This window comes from Apteryx mantelli, chromosome 12, assembly GCF_036417845.1.
Source record: "Apteryx mantelli isolate bAptMan1 chromosome 12, bAptMan1.hap1, whole genome shotgun sequence".
NCBI classification, from domain to species: Eukaryota; Metazoa; Chordata; class Aves; order Apterygiformes; family Apterygidae; genus Apteryx; species Apteryx mantelli.
Genome location: NC_089989.1, coordinates 11,888,068 through 11,907,763, shown reverse-complemented (window position 1 = coordinate 11,907,763; position 19,696 = coordinate 11,888,068). Strand labels below are relative to the sequence as shown.

General features: G+C 52.7%; 1 protein-coding gene across 1 annotated transcript in view; it reads left to right on the top strand.

Annotated features, from left to right (window-relative positions):
• TWF2 (twinfilin actin binding protein 2) overlaps positions 1 to 19,696 on the top strand; it is a 43,886-nt gene that overhangs the window by 2,355 nt on the left and 21,835 nt on the right. The window contains exon 2 of the mRNA XM_067303200.1: positions 13,800 to 13,877. Coding sequence (XP_067159301.1) covers positions 13,800 to 13,877 — 78 coding nt within the window. The remainder of the gene's footprint in view (positions 1 to 13,799; positions 13,878 to 19,696) is intronic.

Genomic DNA, 19,696 nt, shown 5'->3' with positions numbered 1-19,696 from the left:
TCTAGGTGTGCAGGTTTCTGAAGCAATTTCACTTATCTCTGCTAACTGAACTGACTTACTATTCTGGGATGAGCATCAGCATAAACAAATGATGGAGACGCAGGCCATGATCCAGAGCTTTCTGCAGATCTCTCCGTTCTGCAGCCCCTTCACGTGGGGTAAGATCTTTGTGCCTTTCTCTCTGCTTCAGACAAAGAAAGACTGAAGGCTGTTTTGAGCCTCTCCTTCATGTCTGTGCCAGAGCATGGCACGGGTGGCTCAGTTCTCTGAATCTGTGTATCCGTTTTGTGCCATGTGTTATCTCTTCCAGGAAGTGGTAATTTCCTTTCTAAATGCAAATCTGCTTATATGCCTGTGATGCAGTGCTTAAGGGAAACACCTGATTCGTTTTGGTGTCTTTTGGTCTCCTCCGCCACGCAGGCTTCCCTTCCCTGCCACTGCGGTCATAGTAATTCTTTCACTTTGTGGAGAGCCGATTCGACATCGGATGAGAAGCAACAGTCCCACTGCTACTTTCTTTTCCTGTGCTAAGAGCCTGAGCCTGTCATTTGCCAAGAAGGAGGAATTTTCCAGATCCTCCCCCCTTCTTCTTTTTTTTTTTTTTTTTTAAATGTTTGTCTCCCTTTTGCAGGAAGGCATCTGTTCCCAGGATGACTATGATACTACACGTCAGCTGGTTTAGGAGAGGGGCTGTTGGCAAGCAAGCAAGAGATTTTGGTCAATACTGTACTAAATCAGTTTGGGAACAGGGTTAACAGTAAATGCTGCAGGAGCCCTGGTGTAGTTTTCCAGTGCTACTGAGGCACCGCTCTCCATCTGCTGAACTGCAGAACGGCTCTGGAGATCATCTAGTCCAACTCCGAATGGTGCTGAGCTGCGCTGTTGAGACATGGGCAGACACAGGCTTGCTAATAACCATCCCCAGCACAGCGGTTGGGCTTGGGCCTCGACAAGGGGTCTGCCAAATGTCAGCAGAGCAGAGAGCTTGTCATATCGCCACAGTTGTTTCTAAGAGGCAGGTAGAGCTGTGCAAAGCCTCCGTTGGCTACTCAGTGCCCATTGGGCAACGTGTCAGCTGCAGCAAGAGGTCCGCTCGCAGCAGGCTGGAGGTCTCCCTGTCCCTGCTGGAAAGCAGGGGATGGCTGGAAGCGAGCGAGAGGCTGTGGAAGGAGGTGGCAGCCTTTCTGTCTGGAGAAATGGGCCCTTGGCCTTCCTTTCTGCTTCCCTGCTGGAAGAGGAGCAGGGAGGGCAAACCCTCTTCTCTGGGCAGAAGAGGGTCTGTGGGGCCTGTCCCCCAGGCCCTGCAGAAGGTGTGTGTGTGGCAGTGGGCTTCCTCCAGGTGCCCTGAGCGTGGCCGGGTTTGGGGCAGGTGTGGGAGCTGCGTTTCCCTGCCCCGCAGTCCAGGCTGCCTTTTCCCCCCTTGCCCTTCTGGCTGCTTCTCCGTGGTCTTTCCCTAGTCACCACTTGCTTTGTGGGGCAATAGCGGCTGCTTGGCTTGTTTACTGCGTGCCCAGTGCCTGCAGCGTTGTGGCCACGAGCTGTGACCGTGGGTGCTGCTGGCCACGTGGCTCCCAATGAACAGGTTTCGGATAATCCGTTGGACATCATTAGCAAGCCCTGTCCGAAGCGAGTTTTCAGCAGCAGCTCAGGAGGAAGTGAGAATTCGGTATCAGCTGACAGTTGAAAGGGGAGGGACCTATCTGGGTGACTTGGAAACTCGAGTGACCTCCTTTTCCTTTTGCAGCCAGCCCCGAGAAGTGGGTGTGCTGCCAGGCGTAGGGATCTGCGCTTTTAATCTGCCTAATTGGCCCCAGGGGAGGAAGAACCAATGCTGTTCTGCGTTTGTCGGCTTTGGGCGAAGAGAAGATGCCTCATGGGGAGGGGAAAGGAAGGCAATAGTGGCGCTCGCTCAGGAGCGTGGGAACTTGAGGTGTTTGTCAGGGCTGAGCGGTAGCTCGGCTTTTAACCTGGAGGCAAGAGACAGATTTTTTTGGGTATGTGTGGCAGCTCACCCGAAGATGCTGGCGAGAAGACTGGGCTGCTGCGGGTGACTTTCAGGCAGGGTGGAGAAATGCGATGAAGCTGTTTAAGGACTGCTGTGGGTTCCTTATGGCTGGAAACTCGCTTTTTAACTGCAACTGGGATGCAGTTACCAGATGGTGTTTTACAGCCTATATTCTGCCCTGAGCTGTCTTAGATGGAGACAGTGCTCTCTCTCCTGGTTTAAGTCCAGGGTTAGCCACGGGGCCTTACTAAAGAGATGCTGATCATGTAGACCTGAGGCAAAGTTTTGATACTGGTGGGAAAATATCCACTTGCTTTGGGGGAGGTTTTCAGTTACTTCTAGGGACTCTTTCTGATCTGAGTGGAAGAAAAGAAGTCTCTTAACAGGAATTTTCTTTGATCTAGACAGTAAAGAAATCTGTATTTTCTAAGGGGAACTGCTAATGCATATGTTTCTTCAATCAGAAAAAAATAGAGGTTGGTGTCTGTTCTTCCACACAGAGTTTTACTGGAGTCGTAGGAATTAGTTCTGGGGGAGGAACAGGTCGTGGCAAAAAGTGAGGACGGGGGAATGTGGGAAGGACCCTTGATGTGACCATGTGCAACACCTTTGTCGCTCCTGTTCGGCAGCTGACCCTCTCTTGAAGAAGAGAATAAAGAAGAGAATAAAGTGAGGGGAAAAAAGAGCAGAAAGGGGAAAAGGTATTGCAAAATTGCACAACAGACAGGGAGCTTGGGGGATATTTCCCATCCAGTTAATGACTGCTTTGTTTCCAAAACACACTGAGCTCCTGGTCAGCTTGGAGCATTCAGCTTTCCTTGGCCACCCTCTGCCATCCTGCCCAAGCGAGAAAAGGCTCTGTTATGGGACCTCTCCGTAGCTCTGCTCCCCTTTCTGGCAGTCCTGCGAATGAGGCCAAGAAAGCCCTCTTTGGGCAGGGTGGGTCATGCCCACACACATCCAGGGCTGGGCTCATCCCTGCGCTGGGTGGCGGGGGTACGTTAGAAGACACATCAGCTGTTGAGCTGACTAAAGACAGGTCTGTCTTTAAATCTAAACAGGCCCCAAAATAACATGCCTGGCAGGGGACAGTGAGAGCAGCACGTTTTGTAACTTCTGACCTTGGCTTCTGCTATGGGAGAGGGGTCTTCTGGGGTTGCCACCTGGAGTTATCACCAGCATGTACCTTGGTTTGCCTGCTCCGAACTGACTGCATCGCTCACAGGACATTTCTGGGGTAGCAGGGGATCTGCTCATAGTGCAAAGCTCACCTTCAAAAGCAGCAGGCTTTCTGGCTCTTCAAATAGAAGAAAGCTCCAAGACCTTGTCCTGCAGAGCATTTGAAGAGTGGCTCCTCTGCAAGCTGCCGCGGAAGCGCTGCTTGCTGTCCTGCTGGCTGGCAGCATGGATGGGGAAGTGATGGGGTTAGGGACAAGCTGTTGCTGTGACCACATGGGGCAGACATTGCCAGATGGCTGAAGCGATGAGGAACTCTCCCCTTCGGCTGCTCACGTGGCTCCTCTCTCCTTCTGCTGGGCTGGGAGGCAGGGTTAGGCGCTGTACATGCGTGGCTGTCCGAATTGGGTGGCAGCTTCAAGCAGATGCAGGAGGTAACCTGCTAACCTGTGGTTACAGTCAAGTCCATCACATCGTTGCTTCAGTGTACAAAGAGGGCGGTCCTTACTGGCAGGGTCCCTGGCACGAGTACAGTGCCAGTTTGCGTTGGAAAGGAAAACAACTGTGGTGATGGGCTCAGCTAGATGGTTCCTGTTATCTTTTGTGGTAGGCTTTGACATTATGATGTTCTCTCCCAACACCAAAAACTGGATCTGGGCTTAGACCTTGCAGTGGAGTTTCATCTCTGAAGAGCGTGTAGAGTCTATGGGTCCACTCCAAGGATGGCGGCAGATCTGTGCATGTGGGCGGGGAGGAGTTGTGAAGAGCAGAGTGAAGGTGGTCTCTACTGAGGTATGATCAAGGCGACCTGCCCAGTTTCTGCCCGTCACTGCTGTTTTTCTGAGCTCTGCATCCCTGTGGGTTGCCAAAAGCATGTCTCTGAGCAGAGGCAGCAGAGCTCGTTGGGAAGCCGTAATGTGGTGTCATCTGCGCTGCGCTCAGCGGGGGCTGTGGGATGGCGAGGCTGTTGCTTTTCGGTGCATCCCAGACCTGCGAGTGCTGTGTCCTTTGTACGTCACCCAGCCCAAGATAGTTATTCGTGTCTCTTGGAGCATGTGCTAAAAATGAAGCAAATGCCCTCATGGCTCAGAAAGTGGAGAGAGAGAGAGAGAGGGGGGAGAGAGAGGGAGAGAGAGAGAGAGGCTTCAACCCCTGCAGAAGTTGAACCTGAGCTGCAATTTTGTAGATGCATAAATAATTAAAGCCCCTTGAATTTAAGCACTTAAAGTCACTAGAGTAGAGGAAATCCCTTGAAAAGCGTGTTGCGAGCCTTTAAATGAAATGAGATCCCTGCTGGGATCCGTCCCTTGGTTCTGGGCCCCTGACACCTGATCCAGTGCTCCCAGTCATGGCTTTGCGCTTGGGAGACTGGGGAGAGGAGCAACAACCAGTGCAACAGTTCTGCAGGGACTGAGTTCAGACAGGACTGCATGGACTGGAACGACAGCTTTGCTCTCAGAGGCTGCGTCGTTGGACATCATGGGGCCAAATGCCCTGACAAGTGCTTTCTGGAGGGTGTAGTGGGTACTGCGTCTCCTAGGCTGCGGAAAGGTTGGGCTAACTCTGATCAGAAACTGGGAGATGCCGAAGCAGAGAAAGGAAGAGTTCTCAAACATGCATGTGGAAAATGAGGTGTTGCAAAGCAAATTGCTCACAGTAGACAAGTGGCTGAAAGTCTCCAGGCAGGATTTGTAATCTGGGCCAGGAGTCGTCTGCATTAAACCCTCACGGGGAATAGAGCCCAGTCTCGTGGAAAATTGGAAAAAGCTTTGGTTGTGTCCTCTCTTGCTCAGATGTTTTTTTCCTTTCTATCTATTTTTTTTCTTGATCTCTGAGCTTTTTCTTACAGAAAAATTTTCCTGCAAGGACAATTCTTTTTTTATGGTGAGAAATAAAAACCCCCCTAGCGTCTTAAATTGGCCAGAGCTGTCTGTATAAAAGCATTCTATACCAAGCAGGTTGAGCAGGTGATATGTGATGGAGTTGCATGGGGGCAGACTGAAAAGGAGATTTTTTTAGGAACAGTGGCTCTTTTGTGCCTCCTCTTTCATGGAGCTTGGCTTGTCCAGCACAGGCTGAAGCTGGGCAGAACAGTTTGTGCAGGGATGGTGTGCCTTTTGCAGTGGTAGCCTGGTTTATCCTTCAGCATTTCCTTGACTGCTCTGTGGCCAGGCACCCTTGAGTTAAGTGGTGGGTTTGGTCTGGGCTAGTCAGCCAAAGCCATTAGATCTTGTTTCCACTTTACACAGGGAGCCCAAATGGAGCAGAACCATCTAAATCAGTTGAATGTTGGCAGTCCCCTGACACCTTTCCAGAGGTCTTTCATCTTATTCAGGATGGGCAAGTTCTGCCTGGGTTTCTGGCTTGCTCCTGGCTGCACAAAGGGTCAGCGAGAAGTCCTGGCCAGCCCCACCACCGTGTGCACTGGGTACAGGGTGGTGTGCACAGCAAGGTCCTTCTGCCTGGACTGGAGGGAGGTGAAAACCAACAGACTCTTCTTCTGGTGCAGAATTAACACACCAGTTTTCAAGCAGAAATCGCTATGCAGATTGCATGCAAGCCTGGGGCGTTCTGGCGAGGTGACAGCCTGCTCTGCAGCCTCACCGAGCCCCAACGCTTCCTACGGGGGCGAGCCAGGGTGCCGGGTCCTCGTCAGGAGGACGTCCGCTGTGTTGCTGGTGTATCTCTGCCCATCTCTCTGGGGTCTGCATCCCAGGGGTTGCAGGCACAGAGCACGCGCTGCGCCCCCGAGCAGAGGGGCTGCAACTGTGAAAGGAAAGCAGCTGCTTGGAGTCGCTTCAACTTGAAGATTATGTCCGGAGAATGAAAGATTGATGGCCAGGAGCTCAGGTTGCCTGTCAGGAGGCCCAGGTGACTCAACGTGTTCAGGAAGGCATCTGTTTCAGGCAGCATGTATTATTGATCCAGGAGCACTGAGCTGTCATCGGGCCACGGGGTGATTGGGAAGGTTCGGCCAAGCGGCAGCCTGCTCTCCCCCCCCCCCCCCCCCCCAAGGCGGGCGTGCGAGGGGGCTGCGCGGGTCTGGGGAGGCGCCGTTTTGCTTCCCCAGCTGTTTGCACTTCGCCAGCCAGACGGGTGCCTCTTACACCATCACGCCTTCGGGGAGAGCCTGGGCGGTTGCCGTGGCTACGCTGTCACCGGTGCACCGTGGTGGCTCGTCCCCCAGGTTCGGTTGACAGCGGATGCGTTGGGAGAGAGGGCTTGGAAAGCAGAGCTGCTGAACGGCTGCGGCACGGACAGCGCGCTGTGGCGGGCCTCGTACGGCCTGGCTCTGCTTAAATACACTACCTGGGCTCGTACACACTGGCAGGACTTGTCTTGAGGACAGCTTTTGTGCTGGAGCGGTGACCAGTTTGCTGCTGTAGCTCACGGGGCTTTCAGGCAGTGTGAGGCTTGAAGCCCAGCATTTAAGTCTCCTTGGGATAGGTCCATATTCAGGGCAAAATGAGGCAAATAGCCGTGTGTCGGGGTGGGGGAGAAGGTGGCTGCGTTCTGGCTCCAAAACGTGTGTTTGTTGAGTAGGTGGTTCCCCTGCAACCGTTTGGGTGCCCCACTGATCTCGAAGGAGTGGGTCTTTACGCTCCATCTCACCTCGCTTTCAGCTGGTCGGTGTTGGTCCAGAAGGGATGTGCTGTGTTTGCCCCAAGAGCCCCTGTTGTGATGCAGCAGCTTGCCTTCACAAACAGGGCCTCCTGAAGGGCAACCGTCCGTTCTCCCGGCCCTTGTCCTCCCCCGACCCTTGTCCTCCCCGCCATGCCGACAGCTGCCCAGCCTGATTGCTGGGGTCTCCTGGGCTCCTATGAAGGAGGCCTCTCCTCTCCTCTCTGCAGCGTTCCCCTGGGCACGTGAGGCTCAAGAAGCTCTGCTGGCGTCTGCAAACCAGAGTACAGAGGGGAGAGGGAGGTGTTGCATAGCTCAGACTGATTGGAGGGGATTTTTGAGCTAAACATCCAGATTAATGTGATTTTATAGCAGCAGTGTGTTAAATAATGTGGGAGCGGTGCCTGAGAAGGCATGGGTGTTTGCCCACACCATGCTGAGTGTCTGCATAGCTTTCCATGCTCCAACACTGGACAAGTGTTGAGTAGCTTTAGTGGGCTGCAGACTTCTGGTCTGGACCTAGAAATTGTCTGGAGGGCTCTTAAGGAATAACCTTTTGCAGCTCCTGTAGGAAACAAGTTCACTAGAGATGTCTCTGTGCTCCCGATATTGTTGCATGTTTTTATTGGTATTGCTCTGACCTCCCATTTGCGCTTCCCTAAAATCCTCTGTGGTCAGATGCTGAGGCTACTCTGGCCCAGCAGGGGAGCATCTTCAGAGGCCAGCCGGCTCATGGCTACGGATCCTGCATTCCTTTCAAACACCCTCACCTTAAATAGGAAGCAATCCTCTACGTGGCCAGCTACTTTTGTTCTCTAATTCAACAGTGGCCCTTCCTAGGCGCCTGCCACAGGCTCCTGAGTCAAGTGACAGTGGCTCTTGAGGTGGCTGTGATCGCATGCTGCCTCTAACAGCTGGTCTGGCCCCAGCTCCAAGGTGAGCAGGGTGGGAGAGGACCGGTCGGGCTTCTGACACAGGCCCCCTAGTCCGAGCGGGCTGTCCATGTAGAGGGCATGGCAGGGCTGAGTCGTGGAAAGGATGGTCAGAAGTTCTCAAGGTGCCACTTAGCTCAGCCAACCTCCAAGCAGCGGTGTACCTGGCAGGTGTCTGAAAGTCTTTTTGGGCAGGTTGGGCAGGGATGGAGGCATCCTGTCCCCCAGTCTTTTCTGGGGTTTGGTCATCCTTATTGCTAGAAAATTTCCCAAATGCCTAGGCAGGGCCACACTTGCTGCTGTTTAATGCCTGTCAGTTCTGGCTGAAGAACCGATGAAAGTAGTTCACTGTTTCGCCCCTTGTTCTTCTCCCCGTTGAGCTGAGCAACCCCAGCTTCTTCAACCTCCCCTTGTGTGCTGTGTTTTCGAGTATAGTCACCTTGCTGCTGTCCACTAGACGCTCTGCAGCTGGCCTGTGCCTTTCTCCTAGCACAATGCTGAGCCTGGAAGCGGTGCTCTAACCAAAGCCTTGTCAGCACCAAATAATGTGGCTGTGGTTGAGGGCCGTGCTCTTGTTTATGCTTTCAGGAATGACTTTGCTGCTTTTTTTTTTTTTTTTTTTTTGCAACAGCATGATGTTTTTAACCCGTATTTAGCTTGTGACCCAATGTAACTCCCTCTTCCCCCGAACTGCTGGACCAGCTGTTCCCTACCATGTGTCAGTGTAACTGGCTGTTCTTGTCCCAGTACAGTACTTTGCTCTTCTTCCTATTGAGTTTCATCCTATTTCTTTTTTTCCAGCCTGTTTCTCCAATCTGCTGAGAGAATGATGAACTCTCCTCCTTGTACTCCAGTGCACATTTGCATCTCTTCTAGCTTCCAAGTTACAACTGCAGAGAACACACTATTGCAATTGTCAGAGCTGTTAATGAAAACGTGGACTAGGACTGGACCCACAACAGGCCCTTGGGAGATCTTGCTTGATCCAACCTTTAGTAACTTCTGGAGTGAATTATTGACACAGTATTGTGCCTTGTGCTGTAGGGATTCACCGAGACCGTGTTTACTAAACTGGCTTATGAAACTTGAGACACTTAACCTGAGTGGAGCTGAGATCCACGAAGTCCAGTGCTTCTGCATGGCCCACAGGCCTGTTCCTCTGTTGGAAGGAATTAGATTGATCTGAAGCAATTCATTCTCGATAGATCCCTGCTGGCTGTAGCCCAGCTTGTGTTTATGTTTTTGGATTGTTTGATGATTTGTTCCAGGATTTTCCAGGAACTGATGTTAAGCTGGTGAGTTTCTGATTACCCCCTTCCCTCCCACCCACAAAGGCAGGTGGTATGTATGTCTCCTTCCAGTTTTCTGCTCTGTCACTCGTCCTTTCCCAGTTGTCACGTGGGAGCTGCTACCGGTTCTGAGCCTCTATCAAGCAGCGCTGTAAGTACGCTCTGTGACACTTATAAAGCCCAGCCAGTTTGAAAGCATGTGGCTTGTCTAAGCACTCTCTAAACCACTCTTTGGTGTGGTCATGCCCTTTTTTCCAGGGCTCTCAGCTGTGCTAACTGCCCGCATGCTGTTGGGTTGCTGTAGTGCAGTGCGGGGAGAGCTGTCTGCCGGCAGCATTTGCCCGTGCTCTCCTTGGGCTCTCGCACACCTGGAGCGGAAACGTTGCTGTGAGGATCTGTGTTGGCCATGGTTAGTCCTGCACGTCAGCCCTCCTGGTGCTTTGCCCAGCTTCCCCTTACTGCTCCTTTGTATTCCTCCTTTCTCACCTCACCTAGTTTCCAAATGCAAAAAGGAAGCCTCAGAAAAAGAAGCCCACAAAGCTTGTGGTTTACCCTGGCTGGTCTCTTACTGTCCCCAAATGGCCATGTTGTAGAGATGTGCGTACAAACCGTGGTTTCTCTGAGGAACTGTCAGCTCTAATGAACTTCTTCTGACCTTTAGTCTTGCCTCCATCCTAACCCACTTCCTGACTCTGGCCTCCCCTGGCTTGAAGCACCTTGGTGGTGTTTTGCTGTTTTGATTTGCCATCTCCTCTGTGCTGCTTCACATCAAACTGATCGGAGCTGGTTTTGATTTAAAAAAAAATAAAATAAAATTATCACCACTGTGTCCCAAGAACTTGTTGATCGGCTGTGACCTGCTGGAGTTAGCTTCCCACCAGTGCAGTGCACAGGGCTCTGGATGAGCTGGTTGCTGCCAGAAAGCCTCGCTCTGCTTGTCCGGGGTCAGCAGCCGGGGGAGGTCCGTACTGGATTAACACACAGCTTCTTCTGCCCTTTAGCTGGTACCTGGATGGCCTTTCGTACCATCTCTATTGCTCTGCACCTCGGTGCCGAGGTACTGCTCACCTCCATCTCCAGGCTAATGTGTCTTCCCTTCCCCCTGCCAGTAACAGCAGGCTGTTGCCTTTTATATTAATATTTCAGGCATGCAAGCCATCTCCTCATGGCTGCTTGGCCAATTAAGTCGTAATCATGCTGTAATGTAACAGTTGCTGAGCTCGTGCTGAAAACCTTCCTAGCTAGCTTATTCCTCTTCCTCTTCGCTGGGTTGTGATTCTGAGTTGCAACAGACAGAAAGGAATTTCAAAGACACCCAAGTGATTTTTAAAGTGAAAAAAATTTTTTTTTTTAATTTCAATGAAATTTATGGCCAGAAGTCTGCTTTGAGGTTTTTGAAAGCTTTCTGTCCCTCAGAAAAATGGTTCTCTGGCCCATGTTTCAATCTTTCCCCAGTACTATGGGGTCCTCCTGGAAGTGATTACCTGCGGTTTTCCATATCCTCTTAAATCCTTTGGAACAAATAGACGTCCAAGTATTAGACCTGTGCTTGAAATGAACAAATGTATTATTCAAGTATCAGTTCAATGCTTTTGGCTAGTCCTAATGTTTTCAGGTATGTGGAGGGGGCAGGAGAGCAGCTGGGCATTTGCCCATGCTCCTGGCCATTCTGCTCAGTGCTGTGCACCCTTGGCCTCTGGAAAGGACAACTTCAGTCTGCTGAGTGATTTTCAGGTCTCTGTTAGCACTGCAGAGCTTTAATCTTTCTTCTCAATATTTGGTACTGTAGGACCATCTGAGACAAATGCTGTTCTCTTCTCTCTCCTGATTTGGTGGTATAACAGGAATCAGTGAGGGTTAAGACTTATGAGGACCTTTTGCTTCTTGTACTAGGCTTCCCAGGTGTATAAGTCTCTCTTTTCCTCTTCCACACCTGTGGGAAACTTCATCAATTGGCAATAGCCACAGATGCTGCTGGAAGGAAACAGCCAGCCTCAATGAGGAAAGGGGGTTAAAAATATCAGAACAGCCTTGGGTGGTAGCTGTGGGAAAAAGCCGAGCTCAGAGCTGGTGCTGGGAGAAGATAAAGGTCTGAGCAGGTGTACTGGAAACAGGGAGAGCCGTGTGCCTGGATGCTGGTGAAGGAGAAAGGACAGTTTTCTAGTGGTGGGATTACCCCAACAAAACTTCTGTCTGCCCTAAAATACCATTGGGGACTGCATGGTACTGTCTCCTCTGTCACTAATGTGCCTTAACCGGGTCTCTGCATGCCCTTACCTGCTGCTGGTGTGCCTGGTGTCCTGCTGAGATACAATCTCTGGGTTTGTATATGACTTCTGTTGTTTGTGGGATAACAGCCTGGGAGCTAGTTCTCTTTCCATTTTTGCCTTCTCCTTCCATAGAAGAAGAAATCTTGAGGGGGAGGGAAAGTATCAAGACCTCTGATCAGTTTGAAAACCAGTTTGAAAGCAGACCTGGTAGACAGTCGCAGCTCAGACTTCTCATGTCAGGAAACAGTCTGCAGTGCAGATGCCTGGCTGTTGGTCTACAGGAAGCACTAGTTCCTTGTTGGGCTCCGCAGGGTGTCCTGTTCCACCTCTGGCTGTGTCATTAGCATTTCGATATGGACAAGGAGAAAAAGACATGTCCACTTATTTCCTTCTCCCTCAGGGGCTGTGTGAGCTGCAGGTGTGGGGCAAGCCCCTGCCCAAGGTCTTTTCTGGGGGACCGAGAGCACCAGCGTGTGACCAAGTTGGTGGCTCGGGGCTTAATAGTGCGTGTTGCTTGGGCTGGCAGTGTGTAAGCTGCAGGCTTTCTGCCTCCGTCTCCCCTCTGCATGCAGCGATGCAGGAGGCATCTGCATGGGAGCTCAGGGCTTGTGCCCAAGGATGAGTTTTCTTTGCAGCTGTCCCACAGCAGTGCCCAGGTATCCGGTGTCCACGACGCCAGCGTGACTGAAGTGGAACAGATACGGCCCCTGGTGGCAGGGGACCGCTCATCCTGAGCAGTGCCGAGTGATGGCCGCAGCATCTTTCTGCACCGTTCTCTGCTAGCTGAGTAGTGACAGCTTCCTGTGCAAAGCTGTGGGCTGTGGACATGAGAGCTTGTAGGCTTCTCTGCGGGTGCTTGGCGAGCAAAGCAGGGCTCCTTCTTGCAAAGGCCGGCTGCAAACTGCTTAGGAAAGGCCAACTGCAAAGGCGGCATGGCACAGCGACAGGAATGGGGGGCTGCTTGCAATGATCCAAGCATTGATCCTGAGGTGGCCTAAGAGGGGTGGCTGCTTGGGGAGAACTGATCTTTGCAATGCTGGTGTCTATAGTATTTCTAAAAGTGCTAGAGCTGTCTGCAGCTTGCAAGTCATGGACTGGGATGTTCCAGCTGGGGTGTCCTGGAGTAAGTGGCATGCCCAGGTTCGCTGCTTGGAAATGGGTGCACACAGAGCAAGCACGTCAAGAAAGGCAGCTCGGGGAAGGGGCCCCCTCCAGGGAACCTCTGGGCCTTGCTGGGTGGGTTTTCTCCCACAGACCTCCATGTGGCTGGTGGCGGTTGCCTTTCTGAGCCCTTCATCTCTGGGAAACACTGAGTAGTCTGTGCTCCCCGTGGAGCTTTGAACCGTGTTGATCGCAGCTCTCCATGCAGTATCCTTGTCAGCCAGGGAATCCCCTGCCCCCCCCCCCCCCCCCCCCCGGGGAGGTGTTTTGGCATGTCACCGAACTGGCTTTCCATGGGAGCTAGGCGCCTGAGCGCTGGGGTTGGAAATGCTCCTTGTCCTAGGGCTCAGCCCCTCCAACCTGCATCTCTTCATGTTGTCTTCACCTAAGGTCCTCCACGTAGCGTTTCCTGGGTGGGATGGGGGGGCACAGTGCCAGTGACGCTTTCTGGCAGATGAAAGCCCAAATCCCAGCTTGAGCTTGGTTATTCACCCCCTCACAGCTCTTCGGGCAAGAGGCAGCTTTCCAGGCCCGGCCTTGCAGGTGCCGCTTCCGACAGGTACAGCAATGCCCGGGTGCTTTGCTTGGTTTGCGCAGCTGTGGCTGCGGAGATGCCAGGGAACGAGCTGGCATGATTAAAACGAGCAGGGCGGTCGCTGCCGATCCTGGTGTCCGAGAATGTAACCCCCTCTGAGGTTATGCCCCGCTGCTGCACATTTGCAAACAGGGGAGCTCCCCGAGCCCTCGCGGAGCCTGGGAGCAGTTATCCCTTCCTTCCTGAGGGGCTCAAATCCAAACTGGTGACTCCAGTTTGGATTGGTCCTGGCCTCTGGCTGCCTGGGGAAGCAGGCAGTGCTGGGGCTCGGCAGCACCGCTGCCGCCTGTCATGAGGCCTGGACGTCAGAGCCATCCGCCTGTCGTGACATATTCCAGCCACCCTTCACGCAAACCTCGCTGCTCTGTAAAGTTAATAAACTTGTCACTTGAGCTCTGCCTGCCTGCACCAGCCAAGCCATCATCTAAATTTGGGTGATTATGTTCACCCAGGCCAAGTATCAAGTTACCTGGATCACATGTGCTCCCAGCTGCTATTTAACTGTGAAGCCTCTGGGAGACGCAGCTCTTCACTGCCACTGATGAAAGGCTAATGAAGCCAGTTGTTTGGTTTTTGTATTATCATTATTTTTATAACTATCTTTTGCACTAGTGTTTTTTTTGTTTTTTTTTTAAGTTTTTGTCCTGCCAAGTTCCTTATCTCCACAGCCTGTGCTGCTCTCCCATTGAAGAGCAGCGTAACAACTGGTTTGATTGCTAAATCTGACCACAATGTTTCTGGTTCTTTCAGCAACCACGGAATTAAGGGACTTTTTTGCCAAAGCCCGAAATGGTTCCATTCGGCTCATCAAAGTCATCATTGAGGATGGTAAGTCCTGTTTTTCAGTGCTTTGATTTATGCTGTTTTGTGTCTCTATTTCACGTCTCCTCCTTTCCACTTTATGGCTGTAGCTGAATGTGGCGTCGTGGAAGAGGACTTGTGTTTCTGGAGACCCCGTGGAAAGTCCTGCTGGGGGTTTCTGGAATGCAGCAGGCCAGAATAGACCAGCGAGCACAGAGCAGGGGGGACATGGATGAAGCGCTACAAGTGCAAAATTGGGGTTGCTGTCGATCCTTGCTGGGGGATGTGCTGGCGAGCAGCTTTCAGCAGGCAGAGCCCCGAAGCCTCTGCTGGGGTGACTCAGGCACGCTGCCACTGTTCAGCATAGGCAGTGACTTTGCTGTTGGAGCAGCTGTGCCTGATGTTGGTGTCTGTGCTCATGAGCTGAGATAGGTGCTGGGCTCTGGGTGGCTTTTACTGCCTCTAAAGCGAAGTGCTGCGTTGCAGGGAGCCCTGCAATAGGCTGCCGTGGTGACAGGTGCTATAGAAACATGTGCAAAGTGGGTGGCAGCCTCCCAAAGCAACAGGGGCGTTCAGAGATGGCAGCATGCAGAGTGGCTTGTGCTCCCCGCAAAGAAGGCGGGGGGAGAGTGCCTGAGCATTTCCTGCTGAGCTGTTGAGCTGCGGGAGTGATGCATGGCCTATTCCACAGCTGTCCCGTCCCCCCCTGGAAGAGGCATCCCGAATTAGGTGTATGCTCTGTCCTTCCCTGAATGCAGGCAGAGATGGGCAGGAGAAGGTGCCTTGGCCCAGCACCTTGGCTGCCTGGAGCACGGCTGAGCTCTCCACCCTTGGCTGTGCTTGCAGGCTCTCCCAGCTCTTAAAAGCAGCAATGGGAGATATGGCCATTAAACCCACCTGACTGCAGCACCTGGTTCTTTCTGCTGGTGTTATGCTGGGGGCTGCATGTAGCCCAGTGTGCAGGCCTGCTTGCGTTTGGCCCGTCGGAAGGTGACTTTGAGATGCCTCTATATTTATCGAATAAGCAAATGGAACAAAGCACTGATTTAGCATCTCAGCGGGGAACCCGTGTGGTGTAGGTTTTTCCATAACCTCAGTCTCATACAGTTGCATGAATGATTTTTCTCGTGTGAATGCGGATGTTAGTGCCCTGCCAAGCCGCTGTCACGGGCTCCATCAGGTGGGGAGTCCAGGCACTGGTAAGTGTGAAGTGGTTTGCTTCAGCCGTGCTGGAGCTCAGCAGCCAACACGACTTTTGGGCTCCCTTCCTCCCAGTGCTTTGGGAGCACTGCTGCTCCAAATTGCAGGAGGGTGTTCAGCTTGGCACCGCCAGGGCTTGTGGATGTGTCTAAACCCCAGTGTCTTGCAGGGCAGAGATGATCCCTCTCCTCTGCTCTAGCGTGAAGGAGCCCTGATCTGGCAGACAGTCCTCGAGTAAAACCAAGAATAACCTTGCGCTGTAGCTCTGTGAACACAAAGCAGCAAACATTGAGAGAGACATGTAATCTGTGCTCCCGCCTCCAGCACTGAATGTGGCTGCAGGAGCTGGGAGGGAGTTGTCTTAAAGGGCCCATTTCAACCTGCAGAGTGGTCTAGGGTTTAAGAAGCATAAAGCCTCTTTTGGAAGAGCAACGTAGCCCTGAATTTGGAAGATCTCTTTGCAGTGATTTTGCTCTTTCAGCTCCTTTTCCTTTTGAGAAGAGGGAGTCAGGCTTCTGTTAAGATAAGTCATAAAGGCTCAGCCTGTAATTAAGGTGCGAGGACTTACAGTGCTGACTTCAGATTGTGGCTAGTGCTGCCAGCAAGAGAGACTCTTTACCATCAATGGAAACCATATTCCACCATCTCCGCTCGGACTGAATGGGATATATTTATCTGTGCGATGTGTCATTGTCAGCAGCTGCTTTATAGACCAGCCGCATTTGGCAGTGTTTGTGTGTCTGGGTCCAGCCCTCCCCATCCCCAGCTGCCACTGCCTCCTTCTCCCAGGCCTAGACCAGCAACTGCCACCCTGGCTGCTCCCAGCCCAGCAGGATCTGTCTGGATACCCCCTGCAGATCATGTCCAGAGTTGCTTGGGTGTCTTGTCGTGCAGAGGTGCAGAAATGCCTGAGCCGCACTGCACAGTGCTGGCTCCTGCGCCGCCTCGAACAGCGAGCGTCCCCGCTGAGCAGCTCCAGAGTCGGAGCCTCCTGAGGAGGCAGGTGGAAGGAGGTGAGCTGGGAGCACCTCCACACCGGAGAGGGCTTGGCCCACAGGGAGCAAGTCGGTGGTGATGCTGCTGACATGACTCGAGCGCCTCCCATCACTTCCCCTGCCACTGCCACCCGTGTGACTTGGGGCAAGTTGCCTAGTTCCCCCTGTGCCACGGCTCTTCCTCTGTAGCATGAGGAGAAAAGCGTCATGCAGGAATAAGCCCCCAGGTGGACATCGCAGCTGGACAGACGGACTTGGGCCTGCTGACCCTGGAAGAGAGAGACTCTGAGCCAGCCAGGAGGACTTACCAGCTGCCATGCCTGTGGAGGGGATGGAGAAGCGGAGCCTCCAGCCCTGCCAAATGGGTTGTGGAGGGGACTTCTGCCCTAAGGGTTATCTGTCTTGGGACAGGATGCTTGACCAGTGGATCAGGAGCGGGTGCAGGCAGACCAGAGCAAGGAACAGGCGTGCCGTGCAAGCCAGCCCCACTGGGTGTCCTGAGCAGTGGCACTCGCCTAGAAACATCTTGGGCTATGTCTGTAACTTCATTTGGAGGAAGCTTGTGCACAGGTTTACGCCTGTTTACGGTCCCAAATGCTACTGCAGTGCATGTCAGAGCAGGCAACAGTATGTGGAAGGAGAGGAAGAAGTAAAAGGAGCCTTCTGCATGTTACAGCAGATGCTCTGGGCATCCCCTGCATGTCCCCAGGACAACGGCTGCGGCCGAGCAATGCTTTTAAAGCAGGCTCTTTACACTGACGTTGCTCTTGAGTCTGGCTGCGGACTGGTACTGCTGAGAGAAGCTGAAGTCTGGTGGAGACGGTGCCTGGAGAACAGCTGTGCTGTGGTGTCTGTTGACCTGCCCGTCTGTTCCCCTGTCTGCTGCTTCCCGCCAGCCGCTGCTCTGGCAGGAGCAGGTCACACGCGGCTTCCCAGCTGGGAGCCGCTGCGCAGGGAGGCGAGTGAACCCACAGCAAGCCGCTGGTGCTCGTGAAGTTGTCTGGCAGAGCTGGCTGCTGCTCTGAGGCTGCCCTGGGAAGCTTAGCAACGTTTTACGGGCATGAAAGCGATTTTTGGTACAAAGTGTTTTTCCATGATGGGGGGAATCTGTCCTAGTCACACCTAGGTGTGTGCAGGTGTCTCAGCACAGCCTTCTTGATGATCTTGCCCTGATGGGGCTTTCCTCGCTGGGGGTGAGATTCTTTGCACGCCCACAGTGGTGGTGGTTGTCTGGGAGCCTTTCAAACGGTGGCTCTGAGGCAGTCCTGGGACCGCTGGTATGCCTGTGTATCACAGCTCCTCGTCTGCGGGCGATGGGGCTTGAAGGAGCAGGGGGCTCTGAGGGAGCTGGTCCTCTTCTGCCTCATGGTGCTCCTGGGTCCCACGCCGTTCCCCAGTGCTCGGGAGGCCAGCGCTGCAGGCAGGGCTGCCTTTTACGGGCATGAGCAAGGGAGCCTGCATGCAGCCGAGTGTCGGGCACGGCTCGAGGGCCAGAAACCCTCCCGGCTGCGCTCGGGTGTCTCCGTGAAGGGTGGCGGGGCTGTCGGGGCAGAGAGGAAGTGTTTCCATTCATGTGTGGTTACGCTTCCGGGCTTGGCAGGGCCTGAAGGCTTGAACACAGCCCCATTCCACCGCCATCCGCTCCCCAGCTACATCTGCTTCGATCTTGAGGAGAACAACTAGTGTTTTCCAGCAGCAGAGCTCTGTGGAAATGAAGCATGTCAAAATTGGGTGCGAGGTGCCTGTTTCTTCCGTCTTACTGATGCTCATGCACACAGAAGTGTCCCCGTGTCTTCAGACTGCAGCAGAAATAGCTGGTGACAGTCTCCATCTCTAAAGACCGTGGCTTGGTGAAGGCAGTTCCCTTTTCTGACACTTCCTGGGCTAACGGGAACACCAGCCATCCCAGGTTGTGCATGGAAAAATGCTGTAGTGCCTTTTGCTTTGCTGCATGGGCTAGGGAGGAAAACTTGCCCTGAACGGAGCCTGGTGATTGAGTTGAACTGCAAAGAGGCTGGGGGAGGAAGCACTCTAAGAAGCAAGAAAAGCTAAGGAGTGATGCTGGAGATGTTCCTAAGCAGAGCGAACTTTGGGGGCAGCGGGTACTTGGCTTTTGATCCATGTTGCTCCCTCTCTTCACAGGGAGCAGAGGTGCTCTCTGCAAGCACCCACTGATCATGCCTGCTAACAACTCCTGTCCGTGCTGGCCTTGAAGAGAATCGATACAGTTCAGGAAGTCCTGCTGTCTCTGAAAAGAGAAGTCTGATCATTCTTTTTATTTTTGTTTTCAAAATGACTTGTGCGTCTCCAGAACCTGTCAAGTCTTGAGGTCAGACTTGTAATCCTTGAAGCAATTCAGCTCCTACTTGTCGGACTTGTTGCAGGACCGAACGCTGGAGTTGGTGCCTGGGCTGGCACAGCGTGGCATTTGTGGAATGGCAGAAGTAGGTCCTCCAACCTAGTGAAAATCCCTGGATTGTGGTGCAGGTTGCTGACAACACTGCTGAGGTCTGGTTCCTTCAAACACTGTGTTTGAGCCTGACTTGCACACAGCTTGGGAATTGTGACTTGGAGAGGATCAGCACTGATTTGGAGCAGGAATATGGGGGAGGAGAGTCACCTTGTGCATAGGCTTTTGGGTCACTTAGCAAATGGGGACACCTGCAAGCTGCCAGTGGGTTTGGCCAGGAGAAATTCACTGTGGTCTCTGTGTGAGCCCAGGTCTTGGGACAGAGGAGTATTTTTTTCCATGGCTGCTTCATTTGTTTTAGGAGTACCTTGACTTTTTATGACTCTCTTCTCTTTCTCCAAACAGTTCTGTTGAAGGTAAAGTATTTTTGCACCATTTCTGTGCTGAAAGTGCAGGCTGGGCATGTCTGTGGACCATATGTGGCATGGTGGTACCTCTCTGGGGAAGGACTGGCAGAATGGCTCTGAGCAAGTTGCTAATTGTCTCGAAGCTTGAAGCCTAGTCTGCTTTTTGCAAGTGTTCCCCCTGTCCAACGTGCAGGAAAGCTCCCTTGGGTTTGTGGTGTCCTGCCGTCAAGACGCAGGCTTATGTGTGCAATGAGTGCAAAAGCCTCACTGCTGCCCTTGGGGTACCTAGGAATCTCCTGCTGTTCCTGTCTTGTCAAGAGTTCCTCGCACGAGGATGTGGAGAGAGCAGAGAAAGCTAGACCAAGCTCATGCCAGGGAAAGCTGTCATGGTAGAAGTTTGCTCTGAGGCTGTGGGAAGATACTCGTGGAGTGTATGTTTGGAATTGCTCTGATTTTTGTGCCTTACCTTTAGCAGCCCTTGCTGGCATCATGTGTCCTTCATGAACAAATAATTGCAGGTTTTAGCATGTGGTAGCTGATGCCATCACAGGGCTGTGTTGAGGAGGGAAGGCTTCTTCTGCTCTCTGTGAAGAAAATGCCTTAGTCTGATGGTGCCAGAGGGTAGGAGTAATTTATCCCAAAGGTGGAGTGACCAACACTTTATTCTTCTGTTTGACTCAACTAAAAAAGTATTTTCTACCCTGTGTTGCATGAAAGCAGAAGCAGTTTGAAGTGACTTGGGGATAAAGTCAGGCACAAAACTAGTTGTTGGAGTATTCAGTGACTTGTTTGCCATCTCTGCTGAAAGTGCCCCCCTTCCCTCTTGCAACAGGG